Source organism: Crocuta crocuta, unplaced genomic scaffold (genome assembly GCF_008692635.1).
Source record: "Crocuta crocuta isolate KB4526 unplaced genomic scaffold, BGI_CrCroc_1.0 scaffold580, whole genome shotgun sequence".
Classification (NCBI taxonomy): Eukaryota; Metazoa; Chordata; class Mammalia; order Carnivora; family Hyaenidae; genus Crocuta; species Crocuta crocuta.
In genome coordinates, this window is record NW_027527940.1 from 1,237,203 (window position 1) to 1,252,678 (window position 15,476).

At 38.1% G+C, this 15,476-nt stretch overlaps 1 protein-coding gene across 5 annotated transcripts in view; it reads right to left on the reverse strand.

Annotated features, from left to right (window-relative positions):
* Window positions 1-15,476, reverse strand: part of ACAD11 (acyl-CoA dehydrogenase family member 11) — a 94,084-nt gene that overhangs the window by 17,801 nt on the left and 60,807 nt on the right. For 4 of the 5 annotated variants that reach the window (XM_077752286.1, XM_077752289.1, XM_077752290.1 and 1 more), the window contains 3 exons: window positions 940-1,006; window positions 643-768; window positions 228-313 (listed from right to left, as the gene is read on the reverse strand). In XM_077752286.1, coding sequence (XP_077608412.1) covers window positions 228-313; window positions 643-768; window positions 940-1,006 — 279 coding nt within the window. The remainder of the gene's footprint in view (window positions 1-227; window positions 314-642; window positions 769-939; window positions 1,007-15,476) is intronic. The other variant, XM_077752287.1, reaches the window with a different exon arrangement.

The following is a 15,476-nucleotide window of genomic DNA, read 5'->3' on the forward strand; positions in this document are numbered from 1 at the left end:
GAGGTCCACTGCTGCATCACCTTCCTTATTTGCTCTATTCTGAGTGCTACTGGCGTGCGTGTGTGTGTATTTCCCCCCACTGGCATTTATATTAAGACAGTTGTCAGCACCAAAGGATTTCTAAGAACACGTCTCCGACATTATAATGCTATCTGTTCCCTTCAGTGTTACTCTACATTCCCAACTTCCTGCTTGCTAATGCATGCTTATCTTGGTTGAGTACTTACCTATGTAGCCAAAAACTGACAAAGGCCTTATTATTTCTACTCCAGGTGTGTTGATAGGAACAAGAATCATGGTGTGTTGTTTGTATCTGGTTAAAGAAAAGCAGATGTTAGGAAAAGTCTGCTATGTGGAAAAATAAAACAGATGCTAGGTGGAGTTGCAGTTGTGATTTCTGTTGTTGTTACCATGTAATCATGTAAGCAATGATATCTGGAATGGGAACTGTGCAAAGGCATACATCAAGCATAGTTGGATGTACGCTGTGTTCAGGAACAATAACAGTGATTTGAAAATAAGTTCAAGTTATTTGATTGAGGCCTCTCACTGCTCAGAGTGGAAACTGGGAACTGATACATAATATCAAATGTTGCAAGACTAGTGCCTTTGCTCTAAATATATAATCACTTAATTACTTACAGACAGGTCTGAAAATTTCTATATGTCTCATAATCTGCCCCAGACAGCTTTGAGGATTCAGCAACACTTTTTAATACAAGAAATTCCACACTGAAGAATGAACAGCAGCACTCCCTAAAATGTTTCCTAAATATTACAGCAAAATGATTGTGAAACACAAATGTGACATTAATCTCATAATATATTTTACACTATTATGATTTATAAGTCTAAATGGTACATTTTAAGTAAATTATATGGGTAGAAAGAGTAGTTCGTATTCCCAAATAGATTTCTCAATCACAATTATTTTCTTACCTGGTTGCAGAGGTATTTTTAGTTCTTCCCAGAACAATTGCAACTTTGCACTTTGGATTCCCAGCTCCTAAAATCGGGGGAAATGAGCAGAATACATCATAAAAAGAAATTTTCGGTCTGACATTTCACCATAGAAGTGTGATGTCCAAGTTTATCTTGGAAAAAAAATAGGAAGAAAACCCTTGATTCATTAAAAAATGCTTTGTACAAAACTGTACATCACCCACGAAAAATGACCAGGCAAAGCCAAGAATGGACTCCATTAATGAGAGCTGCTGCACAAAAATAACCAGAAGTCAAAGCCACGAAACAGCCCTTAAGAGAAAAGGATGGCTCTCCCATTCATCCTATTTCAGCCTATTAGAAAGGTTGTGAAATTCTTCTAGTGTATATTGTCCTGTTGAAATCTCATATTTTCTGACATATGGACAGGAAAGTTTTTTTAAGTTTATTTATTTGGAGAGAGAAGGAGAACAGGTGAGAGTCAGAGAGAGGGAGGGAGAGCGAGAATTCCAAGGAGGCTCTGCACTGACAGTGCAATTGCAGCTGTGCACTGTCAGTGCAGAGCCCCATGTAGGGATTGAACTCATGAACTGTGAGGTCATGACCTGAGCCAAAATCAAGAGTTGGAGCTACCCAGGTGACCCTGGACAAGAAAGTATCAAAACTCATATGATTATTAACTACCCAACCAGTGGCAGAGAAAGATGTGATTTCCCCAGCCATGGACTAGGGGGAAGGTGAGTTGGTTGAGGATCTCGGTACCTATCCAGACTATACCATTTTGTCTAGATATACTAAGGAGAAGCTGCAGATGGTTTACCTGGAGGGGTCCACATATATAAGGCTCTGATTCAACCATCAGTAGGCCTAGGTTCTCATTTATCTATTAAAGGTTAGGAATTTGAAATATAAAGTTATTTTCATTTTATTACTTTTTGAGAGAGAGAAAGAGAGCACATGCATAAGCAGGGGTGAGGGACAGAGGAAAAAAGAAAATTATTTTTTTTTTGAGAGAGAGAGAGCACAAGCACAGGAGTGGAGGAGCGGTTCAAGAGGGAGAGAAAGAGAATCTTAAACAGACTCCACATTCAGCACAGAACCCAATACAAGACTTGATCCCACAACCCTGGGATCGTGACCTGAAATCAAGAGTTGGATGTTCAACTGACTAAGCCAGACAGGTGCCCCAGAGAGAGAGAAAGAATCTTAAGCAGACTGCATGCTCAGTATGGAGCCTGACTAGGGGCTTAATCCCATGGCCCTGGGATTATGACCTGAGCTCAAATCAAGGGTCAGATGCTTAACCAACTGAGCCACCCAGGCGCACCTTTATTTTCTTATAGTTTATGATCATACTAGAAGACCTATGTGCTGAGATCCATGTTATTTGAAAGATGCATGAATACAGTTTAATTTATAAATTGGGCACAGAAATAAACAACTACAACAATAAAATAGAACAATTAAAACAATATACTGTAATAAAAGTTTGTGAATGTTGTTGATTACGCAAGAAATAGGGACCAAGGCAAGCAGAGATAAAGAAACAGAAGGATTAAAGAGTACAGTTACAGAGAAGGAGTTTACTTTAAACACCAGCAATCACATTTGAAATTTTAAAATTCCTTACAGTTGAATATCGGGCTCTATAGAAGAAACAAATGAAATAGAATGTATAGCTATGGCTCTTGTGTTTTCAGTCTATATAAGGAGAAACTAAATAAAAAGAAAACCATATAGTGGAAACAATCTAAAATTTGCTAGCGTTCAGAATGGAAACTGAATTGGTAGCTTTTCTGATACCAACTTGGAGAGATTCAAGGTGGGCATAAATTTGTCCCCCACTGCTCCTGATTCCATTGAAATAAAAATATTAAAGTACAATGAAGGCATAACCACAACAGAAAAGGAAGTAGAGAAGGTGAGGGATAAGACTGGAGGTGTTGGTGGTCACCAATGGATGAGAGATTTTAATAAATATCTGGGAAACAGAGACAAGTTGACCAATGAAATGGGCAGGGAAGTCAGTCTAGAAAATGATGTATGAAACTGCAAAGGGAGAGGGTTCTGGCCCCAGAATCAGAAGGTATGACTGACAGGCAGAGAAGGACAGATACCATATGTTTGCATGTATAGGAGGATTAGGAGGAACTTAACGGAGNGAGGGGGCGGGATATATGATAAAAGTAGAAAATGCAGTGAAAGAAAAATGGCAATTAGAAACCCCAGAAAAACTGGGGTGCCTGGGTGACTCAGTCGGTTAAACATCTAACTCTTGATCTCAGTTCAGGTCTTGATCTCAGGGTCATGAGTTCAATCCCCACGTTGGGCTTCCCACTGGGCATGGAGCCTATGAGAGAGAGAGAGAGAGAGAGAGAGAGAGAGAGAGAGATAAAGGAAACTCCTATTTACACAGTCCTATAAGCCAAGTGCTTTTGTTGGTTTTCAATGTTTATAGTCATCCTGTGGTCAACCATGATGTTGCAAGACAGAATGTAAATGTTAGTAATCTTGACAATGTAAAAATAGACACTGTGGCTGACATAAGGTACAATATGGAAGGGAGGGGTAAAAACTAGAGACGGGTAAGAGTACTCATACTCTTATGTTATAAAATGGAGCTTGGGGGTACCTGGGTGGCTCAGTCGGTTAAGTGTCTAACTTCGGCTCAGGTCATGATCTCACGGTTCGTGGGTTCANTATTCTGTATTGTGAATTGTACAAGTAAAATAAAATATATTTAAGGCTAAAATATAATTGTTTTATTACAGTTTTAAAAGAATTTTTAAAAGTTTATTATTTTGAGACAGAAAGCGCATGCATGAGCACAAGCTGGGGAGAGGCAGAGAAAGAGGAGAAAAAGAATTCCAAGCAGGCTTTCAGGTGCTGTCATTACAGAGCCTGATGTGGGCCTTGATCTCAGGAACTGTGAGATCATGACCTGAGCCAAAATCAGGTATTAGGCACTTACCTGATTGAGCCACCTGGGTGACCCTAAATATAATTGTTTTAAAACAGTTTGGGTTCTTTCAAATTTAATGGAATCTCCTTTTCAATCAGTTCTCACAGGCTCTCTTTAGAAGAAGGATGTTTTTCAGCTGGCATCTGCCAAATTTTAATGAGAAAAGAACTCCCCATTCACATATTTCAAAATTAAGTTTAAAAACTCTCAGATATTATACCCTTGATGATGAGTCCACTTGACTATCCTCACTTACTGAATCATGTTTAAATTTCCAAATTGTGTATTACTGTTTTATAAGAGTGTGTCCTTCTGATTTTTATAGCTGCTAATAGATAAAAAACGAATTCTACTAATCTGAGGATCAACCTGAAAAACATTAGGATGATTCAGATAACAGACGATAATACCTCCCGTGTACTGTGGATCTTAACTGAAATTTTTTTTTTTTTAAATGTTTTATTTATTTCTCGGAGAGAGAGAGAGAGACCGCGTGAGCAGGGGAGGGTCAGAGAGAGAGGGAGACACAGACTCTGAAACAGGCTCCAGGCTCTGAGCTGGCAGTCAGCACAGAGCCCGACGCGCGCGCTCGAACCCACGAACCGCGAGATCGCGACCTAAGCGAAAGTCGGACGCTTCACCGACTAAGCCACCCAGGCGCCCCTTAACTGAAATTTCTTATCTGAAAATGCTGGGCTAGGGAATTTTTTCATACTTGCGTGGTCTTGGCTGTGAAATAATATGAAATTGTGCTTTCATTCTTAGCTGGAAATCAGAGAATGATTTTTTTTTTCCAGAGAGGCTCACTTAACTTTTCAAGTATTTTTTCTAGTTTGAGTTTTTGAAGTTTTAGTTGTAGGAAGCCTTGAGGCCTACCTGAAAGGGTCAGGCCACTTGCTTCATGCAGTGCGTATGATTTCCATGGTGGGCATACTTCAGAAAATCAGATTAGAACATAATGGCACAATTTCGGGTTCATTTTCATTACAGATCTTTTCTTTCTCTATTTGCTATCCTGGTAATCAAGGACATTTTGGATAAATCTTTTATCTAACCTTAGATGACCACAAGCTGAATCCTTCAAAAGCAAAATCTTTCCTACAATTCCCTAAACCATAGCTGAAAGCCAGGGTCTTTTTCTAATACTCTGAATATATCTTTCTCTAATATTTCCCAGTAGCATTTCTTGCCTTGCTCTATTGTGAAAAACTGTTGCCACAGCTTTATATATGTGCTTAATAGATTGCAGAGATCACATAAATTTTGAAGAAACTCAAGAAACAGGGCAAATAGTTCTTTGCTTCTGCTCAATCTAATATGGAAACCAGTTCAGATTCTAAAAAATAAAACTTCTAAACTGGCTCTTCTTTTGGGGTCATTAAGTAGAGGAAATAAGGGTGAAGGCATAGTTTGTAAATTTTGAGATATTTGGATTTAACCTTGATGTTTCAGAAACTGGGAAAAATCCCTCACAAATATATCATCTCAACTTAGCCACATGTGGAATTTGGCAGGTGCAACAGCTGAAACACAGCCCTTATAAATAGAGTTTTTGCTCTTTTCTTATTATTGTAATGACAGGATACCAAATGTCATAAATGAAATATATTAGAGGAAAGTGAATAGGCCAGAAAACATTTAAAAATATCTGTTGTGGCACAGCCCTCAGGAATGAGAACACATGGCACAGATAAAATAATTTTGTTTTTAATTTAGACTGTGGTATTTCAAGATTGTTCAAATGTCAGGTCTGACAGGCTGAAAATTATATCTCCCTGAAATTTGCTGGTGAGTTTTAATTTTTTAGGCTTTTACAAACCATATGGTTTATCAAACAAAATCATTCTCTAAGACAAAGAAAGGTGGCAGGTGGAGAAAAAAAACATAGCCATTAGGTATGGACGTGGTAACAATAAAGAAAATGACGTGAAGAGTACTAACTTGAGTATTGTGCGTGAAGCACAGTTAGCAGTCCACAGAGTCTCAAAGCTATTTCTTCTACCAACATTGTATTTCTGAGGTGAAATACTTCAACTTCAGTTTGTCTTAGCTTTAATATTAACACTTAGCTTTAATTCAAATGGAATAAAAAACCGTTATGAGTTAAGTACCATTTTACAATGAAATTTCCATTTGTCAAAAAAAATGTTTATCATACAACCACAGTTAAGAAAAGAAAATCTAATGTGTTCTCTTGGAGTGTGTGTTATTTTTAATGGGGAACTACCATTTGAAATTCACTTACTCCATCCACCTCTAGAAAGGTTTATAAGTAGTAATTATGTAATTATTGTTAAATGCTGCGGTACTGCTGTCATCATAACAGAATATGGTTGGATCAAAATCAATTTCAAATATATCAGAGTCGAAAATTCTTAAAGAGCGCACGCGAGCAGGGGAGGGACAGGGAGACAGGGAGACACAGAATCCTGCTTTGGAGTCTATGCTGTCAGCATAGAGCTAGCTGTGGGGCTCGAACTCCTGAACCTTGAGATCAGACCTGAGCCAAAGTCAGATGCTTAACTGACTGAGCCACCCAGGCGTCCTGAAAATTTTTAAACATTTAAATAACCAAGCTATAAAAAACTAAAAGAAAAAATAATATTTATGAAATCTCTGGATGGGAAAGAAATTTTAAACCTTAAAAATGACAAATAAAATCAAAAGAAAGATCAACTGATTTATCTATATAAAATACTGTACATTAAAAAACAAAATTAAAAGCAAAATAAAACAATTAGGAGAAAATATTTCACACATGGCTGGCAAGACGACGGGAAGAGTACCAACTCTGTTACAAGTCACTTAGAAAGCAAATGGTAGTCAAACAACACATTCTATTGGCATAGACAATAGATAGGTGTATTATTGATGGGTGTACTGTAATATCCCTAGGTATTACAATTTGGCAATATCCATCAAAATTACAGATTCGATTACTCTTTGTTCCATCAATCCACCTTCTGAGATTTGTCCTACAGAAATAACTGTTCCTGAATGAAAAGACAGACGCATGAGATTATTCACTGCAGTAGTATTGTTTGTATTTGCAAAGAATTGGGACATAAATCAATATTCAATAGGAGACTATTTAAATATACTGTGCTGTGTACATATAATGAAACCTTTCCAAAAAAGAATATAGAACCTTTCTATGCACTTATCTGAAAGAGCTCTATGATCATTCTATAGTTAGAATAGTAAGAATGCTATCTTTTTGTGTAAGAAAGAGACAATTAAACATGGTTAATCACATTCTTCACTTCTCAAATTAAGTTCAGTTTCCCACATTATCTCTAAAGATACTTTTTGTAACATCATTTGTATTAGCAAAACGCTAGAAATCTTTTGCAAGTCCTGTAATAGCTGAATGGAAAGGCAAATTATGATCCACACAACAAATTATTATTTAGTTATGAAACTGACATTTATAGTGAATTTGGAATAACATAGGGGCATCTGGGTGGCTCAGTCGGTTAAGCATCCAACTTCAGCTCAGGTAATGATCTCATGGTTCATGGGTTCAAGCCCCAGGTCAGGCTCTGATGACAGCTAGTTCAGAGCCTGGAGCCTGTTTCGGATTCTGTGTCTCCCTCTCTCTCTGACCCTCCCCTGCTCATGCTCTCTCTCTCAGAAATAAAATAAAAACATTAAAAATTTTTTTTTAATTTGGAATAACATAAATAGCAAAAATACTAAGTAAAAAACTCATATACAAAATGAATTTAAAGAGAAATCATGAGATTATCTAAATGTTCAATACATATCTCAGTATCCATGATATTTTCAGTGATAATAGAATATATAGTTGAGTCAGATTGCTTTCCATCTATTACAAACATCAATTACAAACATCTGTAGCAAATGGCGCTACAAGAGGAAGTCTTAGAAATGGGTGTGGTGAGAGAGATTCTTCAGGAACAAGGGAATCTTTGTTCAGGCAGGAAGGGTGAGAGACAATTTATAGCGAGCAGCCAGTTGGAATCATGAAGACTCCATTCTTAGGGAAATGAGAAGTAGGAGACAAGTACAAAAGGTGGGGGGTACTAAAAGAACATCAAGTAAGCACTCTGAAAAGTTGCTTATGATAAGTGACACTTTTCCCTAATCTCCAAACTATATGATTGCCTTTCATATTTTGTCAAGTCTCCCCATCAACATTATCTCTTCTAGTTCTGTCTTGGAAGGAGGAAAATATAGGAAAAGGCCAGGCAATAAACTAGTTTCACCATATTTCATATGGTATATACTACCAGAAGAGGCTTGATTCTGAGATCCTTTATGCCCCAGGGGCTGGGTATGTGTGTGAGTTAACGAAACATGTTGTCTAAATTCAAAGGATGTAAAAGATTCCGTTTACAAGAACGGAATCCTATTTATAAGAAAACATGTGATTGTAAAGGGGGTGTAAAACAAAGGAAAAGGATATATATTTTTAAATATCTTTATAAAAGTACCAAGATTTATAATAGATGACCTAATGGAATAACAAAGATGTATAAGAGATAGTATGATAAAGTGAAAGTAGTCTAAGACTGAAGATTTGGATCCCAAATTCCAACGCCACTGCTAAACTTTTTAGTCTTGGAGGATAAGAGAAACTGATTCATTCATTCCTTCATTCATGTATTTAATTATTACTCAGTAAACTGATACGATAAATAAGGCATGCAAATAAATGTTGAGGATATAGCAGGATATGTGATTGCTATGGAAGATAAAAAAAATTTCACCAAGTACTATCAACAGAGATAGTGAGATAGTACTATAGGAGTAAAGAGTTAAGTAAAGAGTAAAGAGTATATACATCTAATCTGGAAGGGTTAAGGAAAGCTTCCTGAATTAAGTAATAGTAAGATCATACTGATCCTAAATAGGAGTTAGGAAGCTAAAGTGGAGTGGAAGGAATATTCTAGATAGGAGTAATAGCACAAGCAAAGTCCCACAAGTCAGTATTGTATAGTACCGTGTCTACAGGTGGATTGAAGAGATAATATAATTGTTAATTATGCAGGCTGCAGTTATTAAATGAGTCAATAAAGTATAGCATCAAGGGAAAGTAAAATGGGATACGAATCAGAAGGGCAAGTAGGATTATTTATTAATTCAAAATATTCCAGGAGTACCTACTATGTGTCAGACACTATTCTAGGCACTTGGGATGTAACAATGAGCAAAGCAAATAAAAGTCCCTGCTCTGAGGAAGCTTATAATCGGATAGAGGATGAGAGATAACAGTGAACATAACACAAATGATATAGTAGTTCATTAGTAGAGGATAAGTGCTATGAGTAAGGTAGACTGGAATATAGGCAGGTGAAGGGCATTTTAAATAGAGTAATTAGGGACTGCCTCAGTGAAGAGGTGGTGATTGGACAAACCCTTGAGAGATGAGGGAGTGAGTCTTGCAAATATTAAGAGGGAGCACATTCCAGGCAGACAGAAGAGCCAGTACAAAAGCCCTAAGAAGGAATGTGCCTGGTATAGCCCAAAAGAGCAAGGAAGTTGGTGTGGCTGACCAAACAAGCAAAGGAGGAAGAGTAGGAAATAGGACAGAGAAGCAATGAGGGATAAAGACAGACCTTGTGGGATCTTGTAGACCAGTCTGAGAATTTAGGGAAGGGTTGCTTGTTCACTTCATCCTGCTCCTATGTATACAGATCAAGAACAAGAGATAAAAGAGGAGGTTTGGGAAGATGGCAGAGTAGGAGGCCCCTCATCCCCCTGTTTACAACTAGGTATCAGTCACATCAAAGTGCATAAGCCAGAGATCGATCTAGCGATCTGAAGACTGGCAGAACAAACTGACAACTAACTATAGAAAAGAAGCCACATCAAAGAGGTTAGGAAGAACAGATAAGGTGGCTGGGAGCTCCCTGAAGGAAGGAGGGAGCTGTGAGTGCAGGAAAGGGAAAACATCAGGGAGCCCACAAGGGAAAAACAAATCCCCATAACATCTGGCCTTGAAAACCAGAGGGGCTGCATTCCATGAGTCTGTATAACCAGTGGAACCTGGAGCCTGAAGCTTTACATATCAGCTACCTCAGCAATCAGGGAGGGGAGTGATAGCTGGGCCTCTACCCTTAAAGAGACAACAGCCCACAAAGAGGAAACATAAAAGTGACAGTATTCATAATGGGAGGAAGATCTGTTTATACTGACCAGAGTGTATTGGGGGACTTCTCTGGGTACAAAGGAACCAGTAAGTGCCATTTTCCTCTCCCATCCCCCAGCACAAACAAAGAGCCACTGTGGGAGGCAGTTCTGTTCAGACACTTGCTACCTAACCTACTAGCAGTGCACCCCACCCACAAGTTCTCCTAAAGACGTGCCCACCCCAAACCTGTTGTCTTCAGCCCCGGGCTCAGTGCAAGTTTTGTTAATGCCCCCACATTTCAGAAGACTGGTGGCTTAGCACAAATTGTGTTAACAACACCACTGCTCTGCCCTCATGCCCTTCTGCAATATGCCCCCTCAGAACCAGCCTTCCTGGGTCTCACTAACATCACAGAGAGTAAGTAAGCACAGCCCACAACAGACAGAGAGTCAGTGCAGATGTCTGGACTGAACGGAAAAACAACTTGGATACAATAGCAGGATGCAAGCTATACACATAGGAGACTCTCTGGAAGTGCCAGGTTCTTGTGAACAGGGGACACTGCACTGAAGGGCACTATAGGAACTTTTCTTTATAAAGCCACTACTTTCAAGAACCGAAGACATAGCTGACTTTCCTAACGTACAGAAACAGACACACAGAGGTTCACAAAATGGGAAAGAGAGAAATATGTCCTAAATGAAAGAACAGGATAAGATCACAGCAGGAGATCTAAGTGAAACAAGTAATGAGCCCGATATAGACAACTTAAAAGTAATGATCATAGGGTGCCTGGGTGGCTTAGTCATTAAGCACCTGACTTTGGCTCAGGTGATGATCTCACAGTTCCTGAGTTTGAGTCCCACATCAGGTGAGCTCGACCCTTGCATTTTGTGAGCATGAGCACCATTTCAGATGAGCATGAGCCCTGCTTCGGGTAAGCCCTGCTTCTCTCTCTCTCTCTCTCTCTCTCTCTCTTTCTGCCCCTTGCTGACTTGCACCCTTTCTCTCTCAAAAAAATAAAGTAATGATCATAAAGATATTCACTGGACTTCAAAAAAGGGCCGACAACATCAGTGAGATAAACATTAACATATCCGAGATGAAAAACTCAATAAATGAAATTAAAAATACAATAGATAAAGTACATAGTAGGCTACAGGAAGCAGAGGAACGTATCAGTGATCTGCAGGGTAGAGTCATGGAAAGCAATCAAGCTGAACAAATGAGAAACAAATACTGCATAATGAGAATAGACTTAGGGAACCCAACGATACCATCAAGCATGATAACATTCACAATATACGGATCCCAGAAGTAGAAAAGAGAGAAAGGAGAGCAGGAAATGTATTAGCTAAAATCTTCCCAAATCTGGGAAGAGAAACACAGATCCAGATTCAGGAGGCACAGGAATCCCCCAACAAATTCAACCCAAGGAGGTCTACCAAGACACAGTAATTAAAATGACAAAAAAGAAAAAAGTGATAAAGAGGAAAGAACAGAGTTACATACAAAGGAAACCTAATAGGCTATCAGTTGCTTTTTTAGCAGAAACTTTGAAAGTTAGAAGGAAGTGGCATGATGTATTCAAAGTGATAAAAGGGAAAATCTGCAGCCAAGAATATTCTTATCCAGCAAGGCTATCATTCAAAATAGGAGAGGTAATTTCCCAGACCAACAAAGTTTAAAAGAATTCATGATTACTAAATCAGCCCTATAAGAAGTGTTAAGGGGAATATGAGTGGAAAACAAAAACCCTAAGTAAAAGTTAAAAAATAGGAAGTACAAAAGCAAAAAAAAAATGTCTAAAAATCAGTCAAGAGAAACACAAAATAAAAGGATGTAAAATATGATACCAAATATCTGAAACATGGAGGGGAAAGGAATCAGAATGAATTCAAAACTAACTGACCATCAGCTTAATATAGACTTCTATATGCAGAAGATGTTATATATAAACCAAATGGTAACCACAATTCAAAACACAGTAATAAATACACTATATATAGTGTAAGCAATCAAAGTATATCACTAAAGAAAGCCAACAAACTATAAAAGAGACAAAGAGAAGAAAGGATCAGAGAAAAACTTCAAAAACACACAAAACAAGTAACAAAATAGAAATAATACATATATATCAATAATTATTTGAATGTCAACGGACTAAACACTCCAGTCAAAAGACATTGGGTAAATAAGACCCATTTATGTGCTGCCTAGAAGAGACTTGTTTCAGCTGTAAAGACGCTTGCACATTAAGAGTGAGGGGACAGAGGAACATTTATCATGCAAATGGAGGTCAAAAGAAAGCTGGAGTAGCAATACTTATAGGAGACAAAATAAGAGTTTAAAACAAAGCTGTAAAAAGAAGAAGGCAAAGAAGGACAGTATAAAATACTAAAGGAGACAATCCAACAGGATATAGTAATTGTAAATATATATGCTCCCAACATGAAACACCCAAATAGATAAAACAGTTAATAACATAAAGGAACTGATAGTAATACATTAACAGTAGGGGACTTTAACACCCCAACTGCATCAATGGACAGATCATCCGAACAGAAAATAAAAAGGAAACAGTGGCTCTGAATGATACACTGGACCAGGTGGACATTCCATCCTAAAACAACAGAATACACATTCTTTTCAAGTATACATGGAACATTCTCCAGAACAGATCACATATTAGGCCACAAAATAGGCCTTGACAAATTAAAAAGCATCATAGTCATACCATGCATCTTTCTGGACCATAACACTATGAAACTAAAAGTCAAACACAAGAAAAGAAATCTGGGAAGACCACAAATACATGGAGGTTAAATAACATGCTAGTAAACAATGAATGTAGCAGCCAAGAAATCAAAGAAGAAATTAAAAAGGACACTGAAACAAAGAAAAATGAAACCACAAGAGTCTAAAACCTTTGGGATGCAGCAAAAGGAGGTAAGTTGATAGCAATATAGGCTCACCTGAAGAAGCTATATGCAAAAGAATGAAACTGGACTACTTTCTTATACAGAAAAATAAATTCAAATTGGATGAAAGACCTAAAATGTAAGACCCGAAATTATCAAAATCCTAGAAAAGAACACAGGCAGTAACTTCTTTGACTTTGGCCATACCAACTTCTTTCTAGATGTCTCCTTAGGCAAGGAAAATAAAAATCAAATATGAAATACTGGGACTAAATCAAACTAAAAAGCTTTTGCACAGTGAGGGAAACAATAAAACTAAAAAGCAACGTACAGAACAGGAAAAGATATTTGCAAATTATATATCTGATAAAAGGTTAGGGGCGCCTGGGTGGCTTAGTCGGTTAAGCGTGCGACTTTTGCTTAGGTCATGATCTCGCAGTTCGTAGGTTCGAGCCCCGCGTCGGGCTCTGTGCTGACTGCCAGCGCAGAGCCTGGAGCCTGTTTCAGAGTCTGTATCTCCCTCTCTCTCTGACCCTCCCCTGCTCACGCTGTCTCTCTCTCTCTCTCTCTCTCTCTCCTAGAAATAAATAAAAAACATTAAAAAAAAAAAGGTTAATATCCAAAATCTATTAAAAAAAAAAAACTAATAAAACTCAACACCCAGGCACCTGGGTGGCTCAGTTGGTTGAGAGTCCAACTCCTGATCTCAGCTTAGGTCTTGGTCTTAGAACTGTGAGTTTAAGCTCCACATTGGGCTGTGTGTTGGGTATGGAGCCTACTTAAAAAACAAAATAAGAAATCTCAACACATCCAAAAAATAAATAATCCGATTAAAAATGGGCAGAAGACTTGAACAGAAATTTCTTCAGAGTAGACATAGAGATGGCCAACAGACACATGAAAAGATGTTTGTCATCACTTACCATCCGGGAAATGCAAATCAAAACTACAATGAGATATCACCTCACACCTGTCAATAACTAAAAACACCACAAGAAACAACAGCTGCTGGTGAGGATGTGGAGAAAAAGGAACCCTCTTACACTGTTGATGGAAATGTGAACTGGTGGAGTTGCTGTGGAAAACAGTATGGATGTTCTCAAAAAGTTAAAAATAGAACTACCGTACAGTCCAGCAAGTGTACTTCTGGATATTTACCCAAAGAATACAAAATCACTAATTCAAAGGGATACATGTACCCATATGTTTATAGCAGCATTATTTATAATAATAAAGATACAGAAGCAGCACAAGTATCCATTGATTGATGAATGGATAAATAAGTCATATATATGTATACAATGGAATATTATTCAGCCATAAAAAGAATGAAATCTTGCCATTTGCAACATGGATGGAGCTCAAAAGTATAATAGTAAGTGAAATAAATAATTTGGAAAAAGACAAACATGATTTCACTCAAATGTGGCATTTATGAAATTAAAAAAAAAAGAGGGGCACTTGGGTGGATGGGTTGGTTAAGTATCCAACTCTTGGTCTCGACTCAGGTCATGATCTCATAGTTTGTGAGTTCGAGCCCCACCTGGGGTTCTGTACTCACAGTGTGGAGCCTGCTTGGGATTCTCTGTCTCCCTGTCTCTCTGACCCTCTCCGCTTGCACACTCACTCTCTCTCTCTCAAGATAAATAAACTTTAAATAATAATTAAAGAAGAAACTAAACAAGTGAGCAAAGAGAAAAAAACAGAGGGAAATGCAAATCAAGAAACAGAATCTTATGTTTGTGGGAATGCAAACTAGTGCAGCCACTCTGGAAAACACTATGGAAGTTTCTCAAAAAATTAAAAACAGAATTATCCTGGGGCGCCTTGGTGGCTCAATAGGTTAAGTGACTGATTTCAGCTTGGGCCATGATCTTGTGGTTCGTGGGTTAGAACCCTGCATTGGGCTCTGTGCTGATAGCTCAGAGCCTGGAGCCTGCTTCGGATTCTGTGCCTCCCTCTTTCTTAGCCCCTTTCCCACTCACACTGTCTCTCCCTTTCTCTCAAAAATAAACATTAAAAGTAAATAAATAAAATAAAAGATAAAAATAGAACTACCCTACAACCCAGCAATTGCACTACTAGGAATTTATCCAACAGGAGTTAAATACGGGAGTTAAATACAGGAGAAGGGGCACATGCACCCCAATGTTTATAGCAGTGCTTACAACAATAGCTAAATTATGGAAAGAGCCCAAATGTCCATCAACTGATGAATGCATTAAGAAGATGTGGTATATAGTTAGAATGGACTACTACTTAGCAATGAAAAAGAATGAAATCTTGCCATTTACAACAACATGAATGGAACTAGAGGGTATTATGCTAGGTGAACTAAGAGAAAAACAGATATCATATGATTTCATTCATATGTGGAATTTGAGAAACTTAACAGATGATCATAGGGAAAGGGAAGGAAAAATAAGATAAAAACAGAGAAGGAGGCAAATCATAAGAGGTTCTTAAATACAGAGAACTGAGGGGTGATGGGGGTGAGGGGGTGGGGGAAATGGGTGATGGGCATTAAGGAGGTCACTTGTTGGGATGAGCACTA